This window comes from Phacochoerus africanus, chromosome 5, assembly GCF_016906955.1.
Source record: "Phacochoerus africanus isolate WHEZ1 chromosome 5, ROS_Pafr_v1, whole genome shotgun sequence".
Classification (NCBI taxonomy): Eukaryota; Metazoa; Chordata; class Mammalia; order Artiodactyla; family Suidae; genus Phacochoerus; species Phacochoerus africanus.
Window position 1 is genome coordinate 883,419 of NC_062548.1, and position 25,950 is coordinate 909,368.

The following is a 25,950-nucleotide window of genomic DNA, read 5'->3' on the forward strand; positions in this document are numbered from 1 at the left end:
AACCTGTGATTTCACATATTTTATTGCATAGAAGAGGCCGAGGAGAGCACCTGCGTTGAAAAGAAGTGCATTTATTTTTAAAACCGCAGTAAATATTAGAGGGAACAGGTCACAGCCCAAAGTGTGAGGTCTGGCCCTCTGTCCAGAGCTTTCCTTTGCTGCACTAGTGGGAGTTCAGCTCCTGAGAGAGATCAGGATGGCTCCATGGAGCCCCCTGCCTCCTGTGCCCGTAGCCTCTGGCTCCTGTGCTGATGTGAACTGCAGCCAGCCCACTCTCTCTGGGCCCTCACACCCTCATACGGGATGCTTCCTCCCAGGATCCCTGCCCTCCACTGCCCTGGGAAGGTGGGGGCTGCCCTTCTCCCCAGACTACTGGGTATTCCTCTGGCCCAAGGGTGCCCCCAGCTGGCACACCCACCTGTTATCCCTTTGCTCTGTTTTTTTGTGCATTGTAATTGTGTGTTTATTTGTTGCCAGCCACCATCCACCCACCCACCCCTCAAGGTTGTCCACAGCCCTTTCCTGTGTGCTCAGAGCCTTGGTGACTGAGCAAGGTGCATGGACTCTCGCTATAAGCAGGAGTTGGGGGACAGAGCCCCATACTCTCCACTGACATCTCTACTCCCTGTGTAACCACGATGCCTGAACCCCAGACCCTGTGCCTTCTCCCCACTTTGTGGTGGGAGGGCAGTGAGCAATGTGGCAGCCTCACACACAGATCCCCCAGATTCCTAATCTGGGTCAGACCCTCCAGACTTGGGAAGGCTCTTCCTGCCAGTGGCTTCTGGGGCCTAGAGTGCGCAGAGATACTGGGCAGAACCACTGGTCCCCATCCTGGGCCCACTCTGTCCCCAGAGGGCCAGACACCCCTCCTTCCTGGGCCTACTCTGTCCCTGGAGGGCCCCCCCATCCTGGGCCCACTCTGTCTGCAGAGGGCCCCCCCATCCTGGACCCACTATGTCCCTGGAGCCTCCTGTCTTGGGCCCACTTTGTCCCCGGTGCCTGCTGTCCTGGGGCCACTCTGTCCCCAGAGCCCCTGTCCAGGGGTGATTCCCTGTATATGGGGCTGTTCTCAACAAAGATCTTTGAGGCTTGCTTTTGTTTTGATTTGTGACCAAATGGGGTCAGAGAGAGGTCCAGATTGTCAATCCCAGGACTCTGAATGCTCTGGGCACCCTCCCAGCTGCTCATGTCCCCTCTCTGCTCATGTGTGGAGACCCTGCCTTTTCCTGGATGGACTCAGGGGCACCGGGTCAGCTCTGCTCCCCATGGGGCTGGGCTTTGGGTGGGGGAAGGAGATGGCCACAGAATCCCCTGAGAGCAGCCAGCGTAACTCCTGGTTCTCACAGCTTCAGCCCTCAGTGGTGCATGCTGGTGGGCAGAGCTGGGGACCCCGGGTGGTGTGGGAGGGCTTTCCTCGACCAACCTAGCCGCCTCTCCTCCCTGCGCCCACTCAGAGGGTGCCGTCCGTGACCGGCTGGGCTCTCCCTGGGGGAGACAAGAGCCGGCATTGGCCCAGAATACTTTTATCCTTTATAATCTGATCCACTCTCAGCATCTTTGGGGAAACAGAACCCACTAATGCCTCCCCGACCAGGGACGTGGTAGGAAGGAGGCTGGTCCGAGTGACCTCACCTCCCTGTCTGGTTGGAGTGAACTGTCCCGTAGCGATACTGTGTGAGCAGCCAGAACCCATCCCCTCAAGAGAAGACCTCGAGAACAACCTGACTGGCAGGATTTGGGGGTCTCGAAGGGATGAGGCGTTCCCTTCCTACCCTGTACTTCGGTGAATGAATTCACCTCGTACGGTGAAGATGCCGCAGTCACTGGTGCGGACTTGCCTCCGTGGAGTTCTCTGAGCTAATGGGGCCAACCAGCAATCAACAAACAGTGATAAGGATGCTGGCCAGCACACTGCAGGCGGCTTTGGGCAGCACCCAGAGGACATGCCAGCTGACCTTTTAAATTATCAAGCAGTGTGTCACCTAGTTAAAAATAGCCCTATGGCTTAGAACACAGAATAAGGTCTGTTCCCTCCCACCTCCACGCCCAGACCAGCCTCAAGAGGCGTTGTCGTTAAAGATCTGACTTTTGAGTTAAACTAAGTCTTGGTTTTATCACATTTAGCTGGTATCTAAAAACGAAGACTGTAGCATATGCAGGACACTTTCTTCTCCGTCTCAGTTTTTGCTGGTTATGTTATTTATAACATGAACCTTTTGCTCCAAACTATGATGAAATCTTACTTTGCTGTTGGTTGATGCTGAAATACTGGCAGAAACAATTTTTGTAACTAAATAATGCTATGAGTTTCCTTTACAGTCAGGAACTAGAATGGTAGAATGTCTAATAACTGAAATGTCATCGCTAAGAGCTGGCAGCTGGGTCAGGGAGTGGCACAGTGGGACACCCCATGTCCTCTTTGGCTTCCTTCACGTGTAGCCAAGGTCAGTTGCCCATCATGGGCCAGTGAGCTCAGCTTTGCCGCGTTCCCTTCTTTGTCATTCTGTGTTTTGCAGAAACACCTCCAGCATCTGTTTCACCTGGGGTGCTGGGAGGTAACCCTTTGGGTTCTCGCGTGTCTGAGAATAAGTCTTTGGGCCTTGAAATTTGATGTCCATTTGGCTGGTGATAGAGTTCCGGGTCTGAGCCAGCATTTTGACACTGTCGTCAGTGAGAGCGGGTGCCTGTGTGGGCATTCCTGGGAGACAGGACTTGCTCTGGGTCCTTGAGAATCTGAATTTTGCTGGAACGATGCTGGAGGTGGGTCATTTTTCATTTACTCTGACCTGGCTGCAGCACTTGCTTTAACTCTATAAATTGTTCTCCTTTCAGCTCAGGGAAATGCTATTCTGTTCTCTTTCTCCTGCCTGCTATCTGTTCTCTCTCCTCTGATAACTCCTGGTCTGGGTTGTTAGAACTTCCAGCCAGTTCTTTCATGTCTCTTGACGTTTTTCTTCTATTGCTCTCATTTAGTTTTCTGATGCTTTCTCTTTGTTTTTTTATCTTTGAAAAATTGAGGTATAACTTACGTATAATGAAACAGATCTTACCTGCACACAGGCTGACGAGCTTTGACAGATGCCTGGGAAGGAGTAACCCACGTTTCTCTGTTACAATGTAGACTGTTTCCATGGCCTGCTCCCTGCCCCCACCCCTAGGTTCTCAGCTCCTGCATCCCCTATCCCAGAGGCAAGCACTTGTTCTGGTTTCTGCCTTTTCTGGAGTTTGGGAATTGATGGGTGAAGCTGCCCTCAATCTTTTGTCTTGGGGTGGGTACCTGAAAGGGAGTGACTGGACCTAGAGAGGGTGTGAACCTGCCAAGGGCCCTCAGAGGCTTGTACCAGCTTATACTTCCAACAGCTGTGTGCCCAGAGGGCTCTTGGCCACCCAGTGGTTGGAATGATCCATCTTTTAATTTTAGCCCTTCTGGTGGGTGTGAAGCAGTATCTCATGGTTGTAATTGGCATTTTCCTGGTGACTCAGGATGTTGAGCACATTTCATCTGCTTATTGGCTATTTCTGCATCTTCTTCTCTGACTTTTCTGTGCGTGTCTCTACTATAGAGATTTAGGAGTTAAATCTGTGTTCTGGATGCAAGTCCCATGTCAAATACATGTATTGAAGATGGTTTCTCCCAGTTGGTGGCGTGACTTATTTTCTAAAATAAAGCATTGCTTTTGATCAGCAGGACCTATTTCCATGTTATTGTCTTGGTTAAAAGGTAACTTTTTTTTAAATTTAATGTTTCCTTGGATTGCAGAATATCTTATTTTTACTTTTAATTTTTTAACAATATCTTATTTTAGGAGTTCCCATCATGGCTCAGTGGTTAACGAATCTGACTAGGAACGATGAGGTTGCGGGTTTGATCCCTGGCCTTTCTCAGTGGGTTAAGGATCCGGCATTGCCGTGAGCTGAGGTGTAGGTCGCAGATGTGGCTTGGATCTGGCATTTCTGTGGCTCTGGCGTAGGCTGGCGGCTACAGCTCCAATTTGATCCCTAGCCTGGGAACCTCCATGTGCCACAGGTGCAGCCCTAGAAAAGACAAAAAAAAAAAAAAAAAAAGAATATCTTGTTTTAAAAATACAGAGCTTTAATTTGCAAAAGCTCTTCCTTGATTATTCCTTTTTTAAATAGAGGCTTGCTCTTATTTATGTGTGTCAACCTCTTGGATCTTTATGAGGACATGAACTAGATTTCTTTGAAGTTGCTTTTGTCCCTGAAACAAAGTACTTATTCTTCTGGGATGAGTCTTGGTATTTCTTTGCTCTTTTGGTGATCATGCTGCCCAGTCCTGCTGGTGCATGAAGACTCTCGTGAGGGCTTGCTGGGGTGAGACTGGCTGGAGGGAGAGTGCCCAGTGGGTACAGTGCCACTTGGGGTAGAATTCCTTAACCAGCTGATCTCATCATGATCACAGGGTCCTCCTTTTCTCTTTGGATTGGTTGAAATCTGGCTTGACATCCTTTGGGGCCTTTCAAAGGACCCCCAGGGGGTCTTGTCCTGTGTTTCCTTTTAGGTTTTGTTTTGTTTTTGTTTTTTCCTTTTTAGGGCTGCACCTGTGGCATGTGGAAGTTCCCAGGATAGGGGTGGAATTGGAGCTGCGCTGCCAGCCTACTCCACAGCCACAGCAACACAGGATCCAAGCCACACCTGCGACCTATGCTGCAGCTTGTGGTAACGCCAGATCTTTAACCCTCTGGCAAGGCCGGGGATCAAACCCACATCCTCACGAACACTATGTCGGGTTCTTACACTGCTGAGCCACAATGGGAACTCCTCCTTTCAGTTCTGATTGCTTCCTCTATTTGTCCAAATTTACCCACTTCTATGTTCCTAGAACTCCTCAAAACTCACCATTTTTGTGTTCATTTGTATTTATGTTTCCTCCTGAGAGTCCTCCTGGCGGGAGGGTGCAGGCGTGGGTTCTGTGGGCCAGTTGGGCTGTGATGGAGGTGATGCTGAGGGCACATGCCTCAGGCTTGGGGAGAAGGCCGTGCTGGGGCTAGTAGAGGTGAGATTCATCTGTGAAATAAACTTGAAAACAGCAGAGCTCTTGGGGTTGTGCTGAGTGATTTGTGGTGGGCTCCACTGGAGGGTTTTAGAAGGGGGGCGTCCAGGATCCTGGCTACAGGGGCAGAATGGGGCAGGGGCAGGGTTGGTGATAGGTGGGGTTGGGGTACTAGAGCAGACAGGCAGGGACAGGGGCAGAGGCAGGGAAGGTGCTTGGGGAGTTGGGATGTACCCAGGATATCAGTGGTCCTGAGAGGTGGCTGGGGCACATCTGGGGGCGACACCCCAGAGGTGTCTTCCAGTGCTGTAATGATGGTGATGCAGTTCCCTGCTTAAACCTAAGGTCTCTCTAGCACAGGGAACTGTATGTTTGTCACTGATGATGGAACACGATGGAGGATAATGTGAGGAAAAGAATGTGACTGGGTCGCTTTGCTGTATGGTCGAAATTGACAGAAAACTGTAAACCAACCATAAGGGAAAACATAAAAATCATTAAAACAAAAAAAAAAATGACTTAAGGTCTAGCTCAGACCTCAAGGTTAGGTATTCCCAGGACCCAGGGGGTGGATTTGCCGTGTCCTCTAGTGCTGCCGTGGGCTTTGCTGGAGCCCTGTTCTTCTCTGCTCTCATGTCTCGTCTCTTGTCAACACTTCCTGGTTTTCTGACTCCCATCTGCAGTGGTCAGAACAGGTCCTCAAAGTTGTGTGTAAATTAGAAGTAAACAGATGCCTTCTTTCTTTTAATGATACTCAGTAATGGGTGTGGAGGGAGCAAGGCCTCAGAGGTGTTTTTAGGGAAAAAGCGTGTGCATGGTGCACTCTGGGTTTTGGAGGTATCTCTGGTTCCAGGGACCTTTTTGCTGAGCTTCCTGAGCAGGGAGGGGCTCATTCAGGGTCGAGGGACCCGAGGGTCTAATGTCGCTGACATTGGAGAGCCATGAGTAGCTTGTGCTGGCTCTCCAAGTCAGTGACCTGCTCTGTATCCTGTGGGTGGGTGGGGAACAAGGGCTGGGGACTGGGTCAGACTTCCTCTGATCCCAGATGACTTCCCATCTGCTGGGCTCTGTGTGTAAGGAGCTGAGAGCGCGGCCTGGCTGGTCCTAGCCTTGGTGCCCTGGGAGGGCTCTGCAGGAGGCTGTGCTCGTATCCCTCTCAGCCTGTGTGTGTTTCTCTCCAGGACCGGAAGCTCACCAAGCTGGAGAGGCAGCGATTCAAGGAGGAGGCCGAGATGCTGAAGGGCCTGCAGCACCCCAACATCGTGCGCTTTTATGACTTCTGGGAGTCCAGCGCCAAGGGGAAGCGGTGCATCGTGCTGGTGACGGAACTGATGACCTCAGGGACACTGAAGACGTGAGCCTGCTGCCCACTCAGCTGGCCGGGGCCTGGGGGAGGGCTTGCCCCAGGGCCTAGGGCCTCCTGTCTGCCTGGGGTGGTCCTGGCTGGTGCAGCCAGCACCCCTCTCTCAGAAGTGTCCCTATTTGGGTGATACGTATACAACCCCCAGCAGTTGGAAGCCCCTTACCCACTCGAGCCTTTGGTGAGCCGCACCCCCACCTGCAGGTACCTGAAGCGGTTCAAGGTGATGAAGCCCAAGGTCCTGCGCAGCTGGTGCCGGCAGATCCTGAAGGGCCTACTGTTCCTGCACACCAGGACGCCCCCCATCATCCACCGGGACCTCAAGTGTGACAATATCTTTATCACCGGGCCCACAGGATCCGTGAAGATTGGTGACTTGGGCCTGGCCACCCTCAAGAGAGCATCATTTGCCAAGAGTGTGATAGGTAAGCCCATCTTTCCATGCCCCTGTGCTCTGGGGCACCCCTCTTCTCCAACCGGGGTCACCAGCCTCCAAGAGTGGGGTGCACTGGCTCTGTGCCCCCTCTGCTGGGCTGCGGCCCTGGATGCCCTGCATGTGCATCCCTTGGCTGTGTGAGTCGGGTGGTGAGACTGGCACCCGAAGGGTGGGGACTTGGAAGTGGGAAGGAGGTCAGGAAGACAGAGGGACAAGGGGACTTTGTGGTCAGTGAGGCTGGAGTTGGCCTCAGTGGCAGTGGGGGCGTGTGTCCCCAGGCCCTGAGGCCCACAGAAGGAAGCCCTTGGGGTATTTGGAGGCACAGAGCAAGCGTGAGTGGCATGGGGGCTGAGGGATTCCATGTGAATGCCAGTCTGCTGGCCGTTTCTTCTTCTGCATTTCTTGTCCTCCTCTAAGAAGCCCTCTGTGCTATAGCTGCCATGAGGAGATGGTTTGTGTCTCGCTCCCTGTGTGCCAGCCCTGGTGGGATCCTGGTGAGGTCCTGGTACACTGTGGGGACCCCTCTCAAACTGCAAAGAGAGCAAGTGGAGGGCGTGTGGAGCAGCTGTTGATGGGGTTTGAGATGTTTGCAAGTGCCAACATGCTGCAGGTGGCTCCAGGGCGTGGCTCTGGGAGCTTGGGTAGGATCACATGGGCCTGGGAGGGTCTCTTCTGCAGCTGCAATGTGAGGGTTTCTTCCCACGTGGAGGAGGAGAGGGCGAGTCAAGGCTTTGCTAATTCATAGTTTTGCTCTATGGTTGGACACAGAACTTGACCTGTTTGTGGACACTGAAACCACTGGGAATCTAGTAACTTCTCTGGTGGGGTAGTGGGTTTGAAATGTGATATCCGGGGCAGGTGTCCACCAGAGGTGCCCTTAGATGTGGGGCCTGTGGCCGCACGGGGAAGCTGAGTGGTGGGACAAGGTCAGCCCTTGCCTCAGTTCCCTGTCTGTGACATGGATGGGGCAGGTAAGGGCCTGGCTGCGGGCCCAGGGCCGTGGGAGTCAGCCCCAGGCGTCTGAGCTGCTGGACATCTCCAGGCAGGTTTTGCAGATCTGGCCTGGGAAGTGGGTGTGCCTGGCAGAGCCCTCCAGGGTTTTTTGGCAGCTCTTTTCCCTCTTGGCAGTGGGCTTTCCAGTTGCTGAGTGATGTGAGGGGGTGAGATGAAGGCTGGGTGTGTCCAGGAGGCATAGCGAGCCCTGAGCCCCACACGGGGTGCCTGATTCTGGGGCTTCCTGGTCACCCCACCTTTGGCTCAGCTGGAGCCCAAGTGGCTCCACACTCAACTGTAAATGGGGGCTGATCTAAACAGGCCTTGGGCAGCAAGCCCTGTCCTCAGTAAGGAGCCGCCCACCGGGTGGGGGTCTGTGGTCAGAGGCTTTCCCTTCTATGCTGTGCCCAGGATGCCTGCAGGGGCAGTGGGTGCTCTAGACCCATTCTGGGTGCAGCTGTCAGAGAGGTTTTTTACAGATACAGTGTGGCCTGCTTGAGACCTCTGCCAGTGGCGGCCTCCAGGGTGCTGCCTTTGACTCTAGCAGGGTTTGTCCCTGAAGGTCCCTTGGCCCTGATGCCAGCATGGTGTGTTCTCCCTTCATTTGTGTGGGCCAGGCCCTGAGTGGGGGAGGTGAAGTGGGTGTAGTCCTGCAGGTGTTCCCAACCACGGAGGCAAGGATGTGAGAGTGTGGGGCTTCAAGATCACTGGGCATACCCATTTTTTTTTTAACATTTAGATTTAAATGGCTGCATTGTAAGGAAAGAGAAAAAGGCCCAAGCACATGTGTGAAAGTGGCATCCACCCCTCACCTGACCATCCCAGCTTGGAGTTGCCCCACCCCCTACCCCCTCTGCCCATACCAGCCTCCAAAGCCAGGATGCCTGGGGGCCTTGGGGTATTTCTTACAAAGCAGCATTCCTGATTCCTAAGGGTCTGAGAAGAGACTGAGCTGGGTGAATGGGAGTTCTGATCAGGTGAGTGGGCCTACCCGCCAGCACCCCCCTCCACCCTGCCCCTGGGGCCAGCTCAGCCCCCAGCTTCTGGCCAGCAGCCCTGAGGCTCCCTTATCACTCTTCCCCTGTGGATGGATATGGTCAAGTGCAAAACATTTTTGGTACAATCATATGGTTCAAAAACCCAAAAGGATAAAAAAAAATTCCCATTGCAGTGTCCCTTGAACTCCTGCTCTCTGTCTATTTGTCATTATTTCTGATGGAATCTTCTAGAATTTTTTATGTATGCATATATACTTCATATAGTTTTTTGTTTGCCCCATCTTTTACTCCAAATATTGACTTTTTGTTAAACACATAATACATCTCAAATTGAAATTATGGGGAAGTTCCTGTTGTGGCTCAGTGGTTAATGAATCCGACTAGGAACCATGAGGTTGCGAGGTTGCGGGTTCGATCCCTGGCCTTGCTCAGTGGGTTAAGGATCCAGCGTTGCTGTGAGCTGTGGTGTAGGTCACAGACATGGCTCAGATCCCGAGTTGCTGTGACTCTGGCGTAGGCCGGCGGCCTATGGCTCCAATTCAACCCCTAGCCTGGGAATCTCCATATGCTGTGGAAACAGCCCAAGAAATGGCAAAAAAGACAAAAAAAAAAAAAATGAAATTATGGGTAAATGAGAAAAAGTTAAAGTCATCCTTAATCTACCTGCATCCCAGAGCCCTCCCCCAACCCCCAAGCTTTAAAAAAAAATAGTTAGTGCTATTACGCATTTAAAAAAAAAAAAAAAAACTGGAACATACTGAAAAATCTTTCAAAGTCAACAAAGGTGGTGAAGTTAAAAGCTTTATTAAAGTTGATGGCCCCCCTTTTTTGGGGGGGTGCACTTGCAGCATGTGAAAGTTACCAGGCCAGGGATCAAACCCGCACCACAGCTGCAGCCAAAGCCTCAGCAGAGACAATGCTGGATCCTTAACCTACTGTGCCACCAGGGAACTCTATAATGGCCCTTTTTCTTTGCATTCAGCTTGATGGATGCTCAGCTAGACCTATTTTAATAAGAAGCGTTTGCATGGTTTTTTTTTTGTTTTTTTTTCTTTTTCTTTTTAGGGCTGTACCCGCGGATATGGAGATTCCCAGGCTAGGGGTCAAATCAGAACTACATCTGCTGGCCTACACCACACTTACAGCAATGCCAGACCTGAGCCATGTCTGCGACCTACACCATAGCTCACAGCAACGCCGGATCCTTAACCCACTGAGCAAGGCCAGGGATTGAACCTGCATCCTCATGGATCCTAGTTGGGTTCGTTAACCGCTGAGCCGTGAAGGGAATTCCAAGAGTTTGTGTTTTTAAAGCAAATATTGTTACAGAAAAATTTTAAAACTCAGGGTAGTGTGACTAAAGAGAAAAATCAGCCATAACCCCACATCTGGATGAGTCATTTTGGTCTGTGCTTATCTTTTTATACAGGGTGGTCAGCATGCACGTATAGTTATATAGTTTGCTTATTTTATTCAGCCTATCATGAGTCTCCTGTGTCCTTAAAAAATCAGAATAAGGTTGTTTTAAAATATCGTGTGCTTAGAATGGATGAGCCGCTCTCATCATAACACCTTGTTGGCACCTGCCAGGTAAATGGTACCTGCCCACTTGTCCCCAGGCAGCCATCTTCAGCAGAGATGATCCCTGTCCTACTGCCTGATGCTCTGCTGTGTGGTGTGCCTGTCTAGGGCCACTGGGGCCTTTCTGGGATTTTTGCAATTTAAGTAGCTCTGCAGTGACCACCAGTTTTTGTCTGCTCTGGGTTTTCTGGGCCCGTGGCCAGGGGGGGTGTGCTCAGGGTTCTGCCTTCTCGAAGAGAGGCACCGTTGTTGTTTCCAACACAGACCCTATCTCCTGGAAATTGATGGTCTCCTGGCTCTGTGGCCAGGAGACCATGGTGTTGTGAACTGATCTGACTGGTATCAGGAGGGTCCAGGGGGACTTTGGGGGAACTTCTGTCAGCAGAGCAGAATCCTGTTTGACTCCTGGGTTCCAGGACCGGTGGCGAGGAGCACAGGGGCAGGGCCAGCTCTGGCTCGTGGCTGTGAGAGGCGGCCCGGTCCTCTGAGAGTCCTGTGTCTTTTGCTCCTGGGTGCAGGTACCCCTGAATTCATGGCACCAGAGATGTACGAGGAGCACTATGATGAGTCCGTGGACGTTTACGCCTTTGGGATGTGTATGCTGGAGATGGCTACCTCGGAGTACCCCTACTCAGAGTGCCAGAACGCTGCCCAGATCTACAGGAAGGTCACCTGTGTGAGTCCACTGGCCACTGGGCTGGGCCGCGCATCCTCTGAGAGGCTCTGCGTGTTTGGTAAAATCCTCACAAAAGCTGAGAGAGGAGGGAAATGAAGCCAGTTTGCAGATGGGGAAGTGGAGGCTTAGTGGGGGGGGTGGCTCAGGTCTCTGGGGGGTCGAGGGTGGAATAGCAGCAGTAATAACATAGATGTGGTCCCTGGAGGCTGTCTCTGGGGCCTCACTTGGTGCTGCGGGGCTGGAACACCAACAGGGCCTCTTCATGAGGTGCCCAGGCCCCTTGTCCATAGAACCCCTCCTCTCTGCTGCCTGGGGGCTGCTGGCCTTCCTGTTTTCTGGCATGTCCCCAGGCAGTTGTCAGTTTTAATTAGATGGTTTCAGCTGTGCAAACAGCATCCTGTCCTCCCTCTGTGGCTGTCCCGCCAGGTGGGGAATGCAAGCAGGGCATCCAGGGCAGGGCAGCTGGGGCCATGGCTTTTCTGGGACCTGGTACCTCACTGTCCCTCTGTGCCTGCAGACCCCAGCACCCACTTGCCTGCTGCCTCTCCCCAGCCCCCTGTGTACCCTCCTCGCAGCTGCATGAGGAGCCATGGTTCTTGGCACCCTGCAGCACCTGCCCTTATCCTGCCCTCCACCCTGAGTCCTCCCCCCAGGGCCCACCTTGCTTCTCTCCTTCGGTTCTTAATTCTCAGTTATTGGTCCTTTGACAACTGTGAGCCCCTACTGTGTGCAAGGGTGTGAGGGGGAAGGCAGAATCATTGGTTGGTGGCACTTATGAGTGTGGGTCAGAGGCCCCCCAGATGGCTATGCAGCTCTCCAATGGTTTTGGCTGGAGAAGTGGGCCCATCTGCTGAGGGCAGTGGTCCTTCAGGGGGGCAGGGAGGGACCTAAGAGAGGTTAGGGCTTCATTGACAGGCTTTGGAGAGGGGCTGGTCCAGGGTATGGGTGGGCAGCTGCTGACTGTGCTTCTTCTTGTACACGAGGACAGGATGGTGGTCTTTCCACTGGGCTTGGGGAGCCTACTGGGCACATGGCCCTTGGCCAGCCTGTTTCTTCCACTATCTCTGCTGCCCCTGTTTAGGGCCTGGGAGATAAGACACTGGTCAGGGTCCTTCAGCTCCTACATGGCCCCATGTCACGGGTATAGCACGTGGTTTACCCTGGTTTGGGTAAAGCATGGCTCGGCCGCACCCTGCATCCCTGAGGACATCAGATGAGAGGCGCATACCCTGACCCTTGGCGTTTCCTCCGTTTGCAATAACGCCCTTGTGTGCTGGGCCCTCTGATCCCTCATTCCTCATCCATGTGCTGCCCTGTCTGGGGCATCCATGTCCTGCCCCCGAAGAGCTTTCTCCGAGTCTTGGTGCCTTCGGCTCTCAGATGCCCTGACCATGGGCGTCTGAGCCCATAGATGTGAACCCCTTCAAAACAGCACCTTGTTCTTTTGGCACATTCTTGACATGCTTTGGGGGCCTCAACCTTTCAGATATTTAAATGCATGTACCTGCATTTATAGTACAGATTTCAGGTATGTCCTTACCTGTATTTATAGTTTCTCAGACCACCTGCTCCCATCCCCGTAGGATGGTGGCCTTTCTTTCTGAAATAATGAAGCTCTTTTTCTCTTGGGTCCAGTGGAGTGGCATGGGGTTTTCATATCCAAGGGGGATTCCATGTCTGCTTCTAAAACATAGGGTCCTGGGTCTGTTGCTGTACAGAGCCCCCACCCCAACCCCATACGTCAGGTACAACACGACCCCTATTGGTTATGGGCACAGGTCCTGGTCAGGAGATTGGTGGGCACCGTGGGGCCCTGGCTGGGTGGTGGGAGTGGGGGATTGTGCCTCCCTTCTCCCACCCTCCCTCTCTGTGGGAAAATGTGTGCTTTCAAAACAAAACCAGAAAAAAGCCAGTGCAAAGCCTTTGAAGGCAAAGTCTGGTTGAAGGAGGAGGAACGTGGAGGTTGAGTTCAAAATGTTTAAAAACCAGGATCCCTTCCCCCCAGACCCCTCCTGAGCAGATTGCAAATAAGCCCTGCCCTCCAGCCCCTGCTTCTCCTGGGATCCTGTCTGCTTGTGGGGTGGGCACTCTGCTCCCCTGTGCTCCGGCTGCACATCCTGAGCACCCACCGGGTCTCTCCTGCTCCCTGAAAGTCATCTGATCTGGCTGCTGGCTGTGGATTTCCATGGCACAGATGATGGCCTGCGAGCCACCCTGAAATTCAGCCCTGCCTGTGACCACACAGTGCCCTCTGCATGTTCCAGGAGGGTGTGGCAAGAAAAGCCAGCTCTTTGGGGTTCCTTGTCCAGCCTCCAAGACACTCTGGGCAGCCAGCCTGGGAAGCCCTGGCAGGCTACTCCATGGCCTTGGGAAGGTGCTCCTTGCCCTCACCTTTGCAATAGGGGTACACATGCTCCTTTATGGGGAGCTGGCTTGAGTGGAGTGAGCATCCTTGGTGTCTGCTCTGAGCACCCCACCACCCAGTCTTTCTTCTCCCTGGACCTGACAGCCCTTCAGTGTGAACTTAGAATGAAATGACCCCATCCTGAGCCCCAAAAAAGCCTCATGCACTTCTGCCTTCTCTTTTGCTTGATGAGTGTGGGGTGAGCAAGAAACAGACCCCAATTTGGTATCAGGTGACTCTGCTCATGTCATCTTCAGGGCATCAAGCCGGCCAGCTTTGAGAAAGTGCATGATCCTGAAATCAAGGAGATTATTGGGGAGTGTATCTGCAAGAACAAGGAGGAAAGGTGAGTTCCCAGGCAGCAGTGGACTGTGGCTCTGGCTGGAATGGCTTCCCAAGGCAAGAAGAGCATTGGGAGACAGGCCACTTTAGGCCACAGGCGAACTGGGTCCCAACAAGCCCGCCGAGCAGTCGGAGGGCAGCCCCTCTGCTGCCTGGAATGTGCTCCCTGGCTTTGGGACTGTCCTGGAGCCCCCAGCCCCTTTGCTGACTGCTTCTCACCCACCCAGCCTGGAGCGAGGGGGCTACTGAGGCCTCATGCTGCCCTCATTGCTTTTTTGTGTGTGTTGTCCTTGGCAGGCCCATCCCTAGGCTCCCCGGGGAGTCTCATACTGCCCTCTCAGCTCCAGGCTGCATCTTCACACACTTGTTTGCCTGATTTATCTGTCCCGCATTCGAGTTAGAGCCCCCCAGAGCCCTCCAGCTCTGTGTGTGTTCTGAGCCCCACCTCCCTCTCTCCTGCCATCCCTCTTCCTTATTCCCCCCCCTTCCTCCTTTCTCCTGCTCCCTCCTCTTCTCTCTTCCCTCCTCCTCCTCCCCTCTCTCCCTCCACTCCTCCCTCCTTCCCTCCCTCCACCCCTCCCTCCCTCTCTCCATTCCCCCCATCCCTCCATCCCTCCTTTTGCTCTCTTCCCTTCCTCCCTCCTTCTTCCTCCCCTGCCCCATCCCTCCCTCCTCCCCTCCCCCTCCTCTCCTGCCTGTTCCTCTTCCTCCTGTACCCAGCCTCCCTCACCCCCTCATTTGCACTCCCAGCTCATGCCTCTTCCCCCATCACTGTGCCCAGTGGTGATAACCATCCATCTCTGTCAGTTCTCGTGTGTGGGCTCTGTCCTGATCCATGGGCCTTCTCCCTTGCCACCTGCAGGTTGTCATGTTGTTTTTTAAGAAAAAATACAAAACAAAACAAAAAAAAACCCAACAAAAAAAACCCAAAACCAACTGTGAACTAGAGTTCATGTCAGAAAAGTACAGAAACAGGAGTTCCCATTGTGGCTCAGCAGTAACAAACCTGACTAGTAACTATGAGGATGCGGGTTCCTGGCCCTGCTTAGTGGGTTGAGGATCCGGTGTTGCTGTGGCTGTGGTGTAGGCCGGCAGCTGCAGCTCCAATTCAGCCCCTAGCCTGGGAACTTCCATCTGCCGCATGTGCAGCCCTAAAAAAATAGTGCAGAAACAATCATAGAGTCGTGAATCCTTAGTGCAGACCCTGGGAGACCAGAACAGATAGAGCCCTGGGGTCCATGACCTCTGTGCCCCCAGGTGCCCTAACTTCTGCCCTTCCCAGGGGCCCCACAGGCATGTGTCTCCCTCCTTGAGGGTTGCTCCCCCTACTCTCTCCCTTTCATGCACGGTGGCGCCCCATGGGATGTGTTGCCCTCAGCAGCAATCAGGGACAGGCCCACAGTGACCACAGATAGGACGCTGGAAGGAAGCCAGGTCCAGGGCAGCACGGGGATCTGTGTCAGAGACGGGAACTCAATAACAATCATTTCTTTAGGGCTGCGGGTGTGGGCAGTAAGGTGGTTAGCGTCTCAACACCTGCCCCCCCGACCCCTGTTCCCATCTTGAGGAAAGCCTGGAAATGTCCCTGCTTCCTTGAGGCCAGGGTCCTTCAGGGCACCTGGTGAGGAGCTGGGGGCCTGCCCCTTCCAGGTCCGGTTCAGTCTTACCTGGAGCCTGCTATCCTGTGATGCCTGAGAACCCTCTAGCACCTCAGCAGGCCCGGTCTGTACAGTGCAGAGCCTGATTGAAAACGTCCGAGTGTCTTAACAGTAGGGATGTTTCATTTTTATAATGAGAGAAAAGAAGAAAACTTAGATATTATGCAGTTCGATGTGTTCAGTAGAAGTTCTGTCTTTCTCTTCCTTTGGGAGTTAGGGAATGCAAGCTGTACTGACCGCCCAGCAGGCGGTCCCGGTGGAGGACTTTCCAGAGGGAAGTCTTTTATCTTGTTAGGGCCACACCCCCTCCACAGGTGTGCCCCTGCCCTGCCTGACAGCTCTCCCCTCCCCAGGTATGAGATCAAGGACCTGCTCAGCCATGCCTTCTTTGCGGAGGACACAGGTGTGAGAGTGGAGCTGGCCGAGGAGGACCACGGCAGGAAGTCCACCATAGCCCTGCGGCTCTGGGTCGAGGACCCCAAGAAACTGAAGGGCAAGCCCAAGGACAACGGGGCCATCGAATTCACCTTCGACCTGGAGAGGGAGACACCGGATGATGTGGCACAGGAAATGGTAACGTGTGTGCTTGTTCACGGTGGGCACGCAGGCCTCAGCAAAACCTGGGTGCATGACTTGAAAGTGTGATTTCCAGGTGTTCCCATCATGGCTCAGCGGAAATGAACCTGACTAGTATCTATGAGGACACAGGTTTGATCCCTGGCCTTGCTCAGTGGGTTAAGGATCTGGTGTTGCCTTGAGCTATGGTATAGGTCACAGACGTGACTCGGATCCTGCTTTGCTGTGGCCATGGTATAGGCCGGCAGATGCAGCTCTGAGTCAACCCCTATCCTGGGAACTTCCATGTGCCACAGGTGCAGCCCTAAAAAGACAGACAGAGAGACAGAAAGAAAGAAACGGAATGAATTCAGAAACGGGGCATGGTTCTGCAGTGTGTGGGCAGCTCTGGGAACCAGGGTCCCTGTTTGTCGAATGCAGCTGTGCAGGACAGCATTAGTTAGCACTGCCCCATGCAGCAGATGCAGGGACGGAACTGTGGAAGGGTGCCGAGAGCTGCCTGGGGGCTTACGCGTATCAGGAAGGGCCCTGTTTTGACCAGATTCCTGCTAACTTTGTGCAGTTGTGGGCCATTGAGTTTGATCTTTTATTTCATTTTGTTTCTGAGTGGTGTTGTGGTCTGGCAGCCTGGTGAGAGCAGGGGTATGGAGATGTTCCCTGTCACGGAGGGAAAGATGTGTACATGGGAAATAAATGAGACACTGACTTTTGCTAGAAAGTCTGAGCAAAAGTAAAAATCTGTATGCTTGTTGCAGGAGATTGAGCGCTTAGCTGTGCCTGTCATAACCACAGAAATGTGTGCCCTTTTTTTCCCACTTTTCTTAAATAAATGTGTCACTGAACTAGCACATCTATCAAAAACATGGTAAATCACAGGGGGACGGCTGGTAGATTCTTTACAAGTGGACTCCTGGTACCTAGGATTGGGAAATTTTTAAAAAATCAATCAAGTTTTAGTAGGATTTTTTTTTAAATCAATAATTTTTTTTTCTTTCTTTCTTTTCTTTTCTTTTTTTTTTTTTAATAGTACATGGAAGTTCCTGGGCCAGGAATTGAATCCGAGCCACAGCTGGGCCCTGTGCCACAGCTGCGACAATGCTGGATCCTTTAATCCATTGTGCTGGGCCAGGAATTGAACCTGCACCTCCATAGAGACTTGAGCTGTTGCAAATATGTATATTTACACATACACACACACTCTTTTTAGATTCTTTTCTGTTAAAGGTTATTATAAGATATTGAATATATATAGTTCCCACACTATTATATGTAGTAGTGTGTATCTGTTAATCCAAACTCCTAATTTATCCCTTCTTCCTTTTTCCCATTGGTAACCATAAATAAGTTTGCTTCGTGGCTGTGAGTCTGTTTCTGTTTTGTAATGCATTCATTTGTATCACTTAAAAATTAAAAAAAAATTTTAATTTTAATTTTTTGTGTTTTTAGGGCCACACCCATGGCATATGGAAGTTACCAGGCTAGGGGTGGAATTGGAGCTGCACCTGCTGGCCTAGGCCACAGCCACAGCAATGAGCGATCCAAGCTGCATCTGCAACCTACACTGCAGCTCACAGCAACGCCAGATCCTTAACCCACTGAGTGAGGCCAGGGATCGAACCTGCATCCTTATGGATACTAGTTGGATTCATTACCCCTAAGCCACAACAGGAACACCTGTATCATTTTTTTTTTTAGATTCCACATAAAAGTGATATATTTCTCTTTCTCTGTCTCACTTCCCTTAGTGTGATAATCTCTAGGTCCATCCATGTTTCTGCAAATTGCATTTCATTCTTTTTTAATGGCCAAGTAATATTCTTGTGTTTGTATGTGTATACCGTATCTTCTTTATCCATTCATCTGACCATGGACATTTAAGTTACTTCTATGTCTTGGCTATTATAAATAGTGCTGCTGTGAACATTGGGGTGCATATATCACTTCAAATTAGAGTTTTTGTCTTTTTTGAATATATGTCCAGGAGTGGGATTGCTGGGTCATATTTATCTATTTTTAGTTTTTTTAAGGAAACACTGTACTGTTTTCCATAGTGGCTATACCAGTTTACATTCCCATCAACAGGGTAGGAAGTTCCCTTTTCTTCACACTCTCTCCAGCCTTTATCATTTGTAGAGTTTTTTGGGATTTTTGTTTTGTTTTGTTTTGTCTGTTTGTTTTGCTGTCCTTCGGCATATGGATTTCCCAGGCCAGGGATCAAATCTGAGCTGCAGTTGCAGCCGTGGCAGCACCAGATCCCTCAACCCACTGTGCCATGTGGGGAATCTAATCTACATCCTGGCAGTGCAGAGGTGCTGCCTATCCCATTTTGCCATAATGGGGACTCCTGTTAGAGGTTTTGATGATGGCCATTTTGACCAGTGTGAGGTGGTACCTCATTGTAGTTTTGATCTGCATTTCTTTAGTAATTAGCACTGCTGCACATCTTTTCACGTGCTTTGTAGCCGTCTGTATGTCTTCTTTGTGGAGAAATATCCGTTTAGGACTTCTGCCCATTTTTCAATTGGGTTGTTTTTTTTTTATGTTGAGCTATATGAACTGTTTGTATATTTTGTAAATTAACCCCTTGTCAGTTGCATCATTTGCAAATATTTTCTCCCATTCCGTAGGTAGTCTTTTCGTTTTGTTTACGGTGTTCTTTGCTATGCAAAAGCTTTTACATTTAATTAGGTCACACTTGTTTATTTTTGCTTTTATCTCTATTGCTCCAGGAGACAGATCCAGAAAAATTTTGCTGTGGTTTATGTCACAGTGTTCTGCCTGTGTTTTCCTCTGGGAGTTTTATAGTATCTGGTCTTACATGGATATTTTCTATCCATTTTGAAATTATTTTGTATGCAGTGTTAAAGAATGTTCTAATTTCCTTTTACATGCAGCTGTCCAGTTTTTCCAGCACCACTTATGAAAAGACTCTCTTTTCTCCATCGTATATCCTTGCCTCCTTTATGGTAAATTAATTGACCATCTGTGCCTGGGTTTATTTCCGGGCTTTCTGTCCTGTTGCATTGATCTTTGTGTCTGTTCTTGTGCCAGTGTCAGACCATTTTGACTGTATAGCTTTGTAGTATAGTCTGAAGTCATGAAGTGTGATTCTTCTAGCTCTGTTCTCTTTGTCGAGATTGTTTTGGCTATTTGGGGTCTTTTGTGTTTCTACACAAAGTTTAAATTGATTTGTTCTAGTTCTGTGAAAAATGCCATTGTTGATTTGATGGGCAAGTGCCCCAGTAGGTTTTTTACTTTTATTTTTAATTAATTAATTTATTTTATGCTTTTTAGGGCTGCACCTGCGGCATATGGAGGTTGGGAGCTACAGCTGCCGACCTGCACCGCAGCCATAGCAACGCCAGATCCCCAACCCACTGAGTGAGGCCAGGGATTGAACCTGCAACCTTATGGTTCCTAGTTGGATTCGTTTCCGCTGTGCCACGATGGGAACTCCCCCAGTAGCTTTTAAGGAGGAGAACGTAGATCATGGTGGGCTACAAGAAGCGGAATGGTGGTCCCCCCTGCACACACTTCTGTGGCAGCATATTTGCAGGCCTGTGCAGTGCTGACCACTGCTCTGTGAGGTCCTACTCACATGAAGACACTGAGGCTGGCCAGGTCATGTAAGGTGTGGGAGCCATGGACTGAGGGGGTGGGGCACGTGCCAGGTGTGGAGCATGATGTAGGTGGTGAGTAGGTTGGTGCAGGACAGGAGTGGAAGGCCCATGGCGGCCAGGACCCTGCCTTCCACTGGATAGCAGCTTGTGCCCCTGGTGCATGTGGCACGTGTGGTAGGTGTGGCATTCTACTGATGGCCTGGAATCCTGTCAGGACTCCTTCCGGGCTGATAGTTTCCTTCTTGGGCCCACACAGACACTGCTGCTCTAATCGGATTTAACGGGGTTCTTTAGCTCAGTGCTTCCTAGAGGACCTGTCTATGACCTTGCGTGATACGCTCTTGAATTGCTACGTATTTGCTGGGAGTGGCATTAAGATAATTACCAGCTTATCTATTTTAGTACAGTAGTTTGTTAATCCCATACTCCTATTTGTCCCTCCTCTCCTCCCTTTCCCCTTTGGTAACCACAGTTTGTTTTTTGTTTGTTTGTTTGTTTGTTTGTTTTGTCTTTTTTGCCATTTCCTGGGCCGCTCTGGCGACACATGGAGGTTCCCAGGCTAGGGGTCTAATTGGTGCTGTAGCCGCCGGCCTACACCAGAGCCACAGCAACGCCAGATCTGAGCCGCATCTGTGACCTACACCACAGCTCATGGCAACGCCAGGTCCTTAACGCACTGAGCAAGGCCAGGGATCGAACCTGCAACCTCCTGGTTCCTGCAACCTCCTGTCGTGGCTCAGATTCGTTAACCACTGAGCCACGACAGGAACTCCCACAGTTTGTTTTTTGTCTGTGAGTCTATTTCTGTTTTGTATTTAGATTCATTTGTATTATTTTTTTAGAATCCAGGTTAAAAACAAAAAATGAAAATTGCTGGCACATTTGTCCTGTGAATTCAGGACCTCTGTTTCTCTGTGGTTCCATGGTCCCTTCAGGCTTTCTGCTAAAATTTGAGGCACAAACATGAGTAACTGGTATGTAGGGTGGAAGTCTGTGAACTGAGGTTCAGGAGTGCGGGTTGTGTGCAGAGAACCTTCTGAAGGGCCTTGCGGGAACTGGGTGTACCTGGCCAGCAGTTCCCGCTGTCCTGGTGGCAGGAGGAAGGGAAGTGAGCCTCACGGGTCAGCCCTGTGTGAAGATGAGCTAGGTCCCCAGGGTGGCCTTGGGGGGAGGTGTGTATTCTGGGGCTGCTGCTCCTCAGGGAGTGTAGCTGCTGAGCAGTGCTCTCAGTGCTGCATGAATGTTGCACTGTGATGGCATGATGATGACAAGGGACACAGACTCCACAGGGCAGCACATCCTGGAGCCACTGGGACCCAGGCAGATGATGCCATGTGTGTTTCAGTTGGACCAGCTCCGGCTCCATTCTTGGTTCTGTTCCAGACACTCTTCATTTATAACATAGTGGTTCTCAGACGGCCTCTGCCCCTTTCCAGGACGTGCCCCCCTCCCCCCCGCCCCAGCAGAAGACTTATCCCTTCTCTGCCTCAACATAGGGGATACCTCCATCCTCAGGTCCTTGAGTCTACCCCATCCTGTAGCCATGGCCCCATCTTCACCAAGTCCCTGGCACCTAATTGGACTTCCAGGCAGGAGGTATCTCCAAGAGTTCAGCCTGGAGGCCCTGGGCCTGGTGCCTCCCCCTCCCCCTCCTCTGGCCCTTTTAAAAGCAGCTTCTCACAGAGAACATCCTCAGGGCTGCATGGCATCTCTGCAGAAAAGATGCATCACTGTGTTCAATCAAGGAATAATCCTAGGAGTTCCCATTGTGGCTCAGCAGGTTAAGAACCCGACTCATATCCATGAGGATGCAGGTTTGATCCCTGGCCTCACTTAGTGGGTTAAGAAACCAGAGCTGCTAAGCTGCTGGGAGCCACCAGTGCAGGTCACAGATGTGGCTTGGATCTGGCATTGCCATGTCTGTGGTGTAGGTTGGCAGCTGTAGGTCTGATTCAACCCCTAGCCTGGGAACTTCCATATGCCTGCTGCACATGTGGCCCTAAAAAGAAAAAAGAAAAACATCAACAAAAATAAGGAATAATTAAAAAAAAAAACAAAAAACCCACACGTACCCACTCTGCTTAAGATACAGAATGAGCCCAGAGCCTTGGAGCACCTGTGATGAGCTGAAAGTGGCTGCGTTTGCATGGCGAGGTCTTCCTCCTGTGTGAATGCCAGTTTGTGACTGGCTGCTGATCCTGGCTCCTGGCTGGGCCTTGCAGTTCAGAGCCATTCCCAAAGCCCTAGGCCAGGATCTCACTTTCCCTCCCCTCCCAACTCAGCTGTCAACACCAGAGTCAACATTGGGCTCTGAGGCCCTCCTCTGCCATGCCTGGTATGGGTGTTGTGACCCCAAAGAAACCCAAGTAGGGCAGTGTTTCAGGGCTCACAACCCCCAGGCTGCTCTGCTGGGTGGTCACTTGCTGATAGCTTTAACTCAAAACACATAGTCTTTAAAACTAATTTAGGGAGTTCCCATTGTGGCTCAGCGGAAATGAACCCGACTAGTATGCAGAGGATGCAGGTTTGATCACCCAGTGGGTTAAGGATCTGTGGTGTAGGCCAGCAGCTGTAGCTCTGATTCAACCCCTAGCCTGGGAATGTCCACATGCCACGGTGTGGCCCTAAGAAGCAAAAAAAAAAAGGAAAAAAAGAAAGAAAGAAAAAGAAAATGCATTGAAAGCACAGGAATGTCACTACACCGCCAGCTGTAGGACCTGGCACTGGGTCTGGGCTGCCCTGTTGTTAATACTGCCCTGAGATTAGAGAGTATTGACTGTTGAAGATGATGGGGCTCCTCCCTGAGACTGCCTGGAGGTGGGAGGGAGGCCAAGGGGACAGCTTTCTCTTCTCCCTCACCAGTGCCTCAGGCAAGTCCTGCAGGTGGGGGGTGGGGCACAGGGAGTGGGTGGGGGATGCAGTGTGGGCCCCTGCGGGTGTGGATCAGAACAGAGATGCCCCCAGGGCTGAGAGAAGAGAGGGTTTTGGGAGGACCTGGCCTGCCTTTGAGGTGGAAGTGACCCCTTGTGTAGATGCCCAGGATGCGGGGGGGGGGGGGGGGGGGAGGGGGCATTCAGCCTCCCCCAGGGATTCTTGGGTCTGTGGGGCCAGCCCTTCCCTCCACTGTCACAGCCTCCAGATAATAGGATGTTCCAGTGTGGCCAGATTTCTCTCCTGTCTCAGCAAAAATAGAAGAAACACCTTGAAGAGGATCACCTGGAGGGAGTGACTGTGAATGTGGAGACAGAGGGAAAATGGGTCATGGGCAGAAAATAGAAGCGGCAGCCAGGTGTGTCTGTGGGAGGCCTTCTCTTCAGCGGCCTCTGGTCAGATCGGCCACGTGGGTGGCACTGGGGCTGGGTGCTAAACCCCAGCTTGGCCTCTTCAGCGAGTGCTGGCCACGAGCCAGCCCTGCGCACACCTCTGCACACCTCCGCCGTCCTGGGCTGAGCCTGGCGGAGGGCCTCGGTTGACGTCTGCAGGCTGTCAGTCTAGTCCATTCCATCCAACAGAGCTGTCTTCTGAAGTGAGTTTTTGGAAGTAATCACAAACTTACAGAAGAGTTGCAAACCCGGGACAGAACGTTTGAGATGACATCCTGGCCTGACCCTGAATACGTGCATGTCTGTTTCCTACAGACCAGGACTTACTGAACAATTGCCCCGGCCATCAGAACTGGGAAGGCAGCCTAGCAACACCTTCACAGCAAGAGCGCTGTCAGAGTTGCCCCCATGGCCAGCCCACCAAGGCCACACCCTTAGAACACATGATTGAGGCTGTCTGCCAGGGGTTTCCATGTGCAGTTACAATTAGTAACTATTTTGTTATTAATAACTATGTAAATATCCTATTTTCACCAAACTTTCCATCTAGTTATGTTGCTGTGGGCTCATGTGTCGTATGTCCCTTTCGTGAGTTACCTCTCGCTGCCAGCAGGTTACCCCAAACACAGTCCTGTGCACTCTTATGGTCTTGTGCAGTCTCCAAGGTCAGGAATCTGGGAGTAGCTTAGCAGATGCTTCTGGCTCACGGCCCTTCACAAGATGCAGCTGAGATGAAGGCTGGCCAGGGCCAAGGGTCAGTGTCTGTGCAGCTCACCTGACTGGCCGAAGATTCAGTTCCCATCCAGGCAGGACATTCCACAGGGAGCACATGATCCACAGGAGGGGGAGAGACTGAGAGACAGAGACACAGAAACTGAGTGACAGAAAGGGAGAAACATATGGAAAGCCAGAGAAGAAGAGAGACAGAGAAAGGAAGAGACAGGGAGAGAAAGACAGAGACAGAGGGAGAGACAGAGACTGGGAGGTGGACTGAAAAAGGGAGAAATGGACCGAGAGAGGAGGAGAGATAGAGACTGAGAGATGGAAAGACAGAGGGAGAGACAGAGGCCAAGAAACAGAGACTGAATATATGTGGCCCCCACTTTGTGGAGCCTCTTGCTGGCAGTGAGACCTGTCACTTCTGCCACCACAGATCATTTGCATTTCTCCTTTGTGCATCTGTGGACATGTCCTTCAAACCGTCGTGGCCTCACTGTATTTGGTGCTCAGGATGTCCCAGACTCAGCCAGTGGGAAGCCCCAGGTCATAGTCTGAGCATGTCCTGGATTTCGGGCACAGTGAGATGTCCAGCTCCCCGGTCTTTTCCCTGTGAGCCTGAACCCTGATGTCATGGGGCGTGCTGCCCTCTCACAGTGGCCGAGCCCTGGTCCTTGGCCGTCAGTGCCCCAGGCTGCCCAGTGGATGGTTCAGAAGCGCACATATTCTGTACACTGGTGCACACACCACACTGTATACAGACACACTCACTTCTGCATCTGGGAGGTTTATGTCTGTTATATGCTGAAAATTGTGTGTTCACGTGGTTCCCACCCAGCTCTGAAAGATTCATTCTCTGGTTTCCTCCTTTTTCACCTGGGGAATCCTAGTGACAGTGAGGAACCTGGCTTCCGCTGCTTAGTGGTTTTGCCATAAATCTTCTCAGAGAGCACCGTGATGTTTCCTGGGGATCCTCAACTGCTTTACAAATGCTCTCAAATGCTTCGTTGGGTAAATTGGGTTCAGAACTTTGCTAGGCCTGGGTGTTCACCATCCTGGTCTCAGGTTACAAAACATGCCTCCCTCCCCTGGCTTCTGTGACTTCTCAGTGAATGTCCAGGACAGCACGAGGACAGCACTGCTGAGCCTTCTTGTCCCTGTCTCTGAGAACAAGATATGGCCAGGACCCCCTTCCCACCCTGGGCCAGCCTTAGGGAAGGGCCCCTGTGGGCCCTCTGTTTGTTGGACCTGCGGGAGGCAAGGGAGGGCCTCCCTTCTCCTCATCTGGCCCACGCTTACGAACATCTTTTGTGTCATCCCGTCCCAGGAGCTGGGCCAGGGCAGGTTCAGGTGGTCACCCTCCCTGCAGCTCTGCAGTCAGTGGTGGGAGGGTACTTGCTTATGGGATGACAGTAGTGTCCCTAAGAGGAGTGAGCTTGGTGATGGGGTGGGGGGGCCCTGGAAGGGAACTTTGGGCAGAGACTCCAGGAGCCGGAGGCAGTGGTACAGATGGCAGGGCCAGCCTGGTCATGACACAGTGATTTCCTCTGCAGATTGAGTCAGGATTCTTCCATGAGAGTGATGTGAAGATCGTGGCCAAGTCCATCCGTGACCGCGTGGCATTGATCCAGTGGCGGCGGAAGAGGATCTGGCCAGCGCTGCAGCCTCAGGAGCAGCGGGACCCCGGCAGCCCTGACAAAGCCAAGGGCCCCCCTACGCCACTGCAGGTCCAGGTGACCTACCACTCACAGGCCGGGCCACCAGAGCCTGAGGAGCCCGAGGCCGACCAGCACCTGCTCACTCCAGCGCTGCCGGCCAGCGCCACCTCCCTGGCCTGTGAGTGCTCCCTTGCCTCTGTCCCCATCCCCAGCCTGCCGTGTGGATTAGTGTGGACAGGTGTCCTTCCACTAGCGGTGGAAGCATCCCCACATTGCAAAGAGATCTGTGACCAGAGGCATTTAACACCTCCTGATGTCTGCTTTCTCAGAACACTGGGGAACAAACATGCAGACATACCCAGAACCTCCTGTGCCCCTGAGCCAGTGGGGCCAGAGCTGGTTCAGCTCAGCTATTCATCCCATCAGGAAGATGTCAGTTCCTGCCCCACAGGTCCCTTGAGGGCTGTACCCCAGCCCTGGGCTCACTGACCAGTGGAGGCGTCTGTTTGGATGCCATGGCCCTGGGGCTGCCAGTGGCTTCCTCTAGCTGTGCTGTGGTCTTGGTTGTGACTTTTGCTGCGGGGATTATGGCTC

General features: G+C 51.9%; 1 protein-coding gene across 8 annotated transcripts in view; it reads left to right on the forward strand.

The window, feature by feature from the left end:
• Nucleotides 1-25,950, forward strand: part of WNK2 (WNK lysine deficient protein kinase 2) — a 125,203-nt gene that overhangs the window by 32,344 nt on the left and 66,909 nt on the right. For all 8 annotated transcript variants that reach the window (XM_047779320.1, XM_047779324.1, XM_047779325.1 and 5 more), the window contains exons 3-8: nt 6,196-6,368; nt 6,579-6,799; nt 10,901-11,058; nt 13,720-13,808; nt 15,816-16,035; nt 25,252-25,534. In XM_047779320.1, the coding sequence (XP_047635276.1) occupies nt 6,196-6,368; nt 6,579-6,799; nt 10,901-11,058; nt 13,720-13,808; nt 15,816-16,035; nt 25,252-25,534 (1,144 nt within the window). The remainder of the gene's footprint in view (nt 1-6,195; nt 6,369-6,578; nt 6,800-10,900; nt 11,059-13,719; nt 13,809-15,815; nt 16,036-25,251; nt 25,535-25,950) is intronic.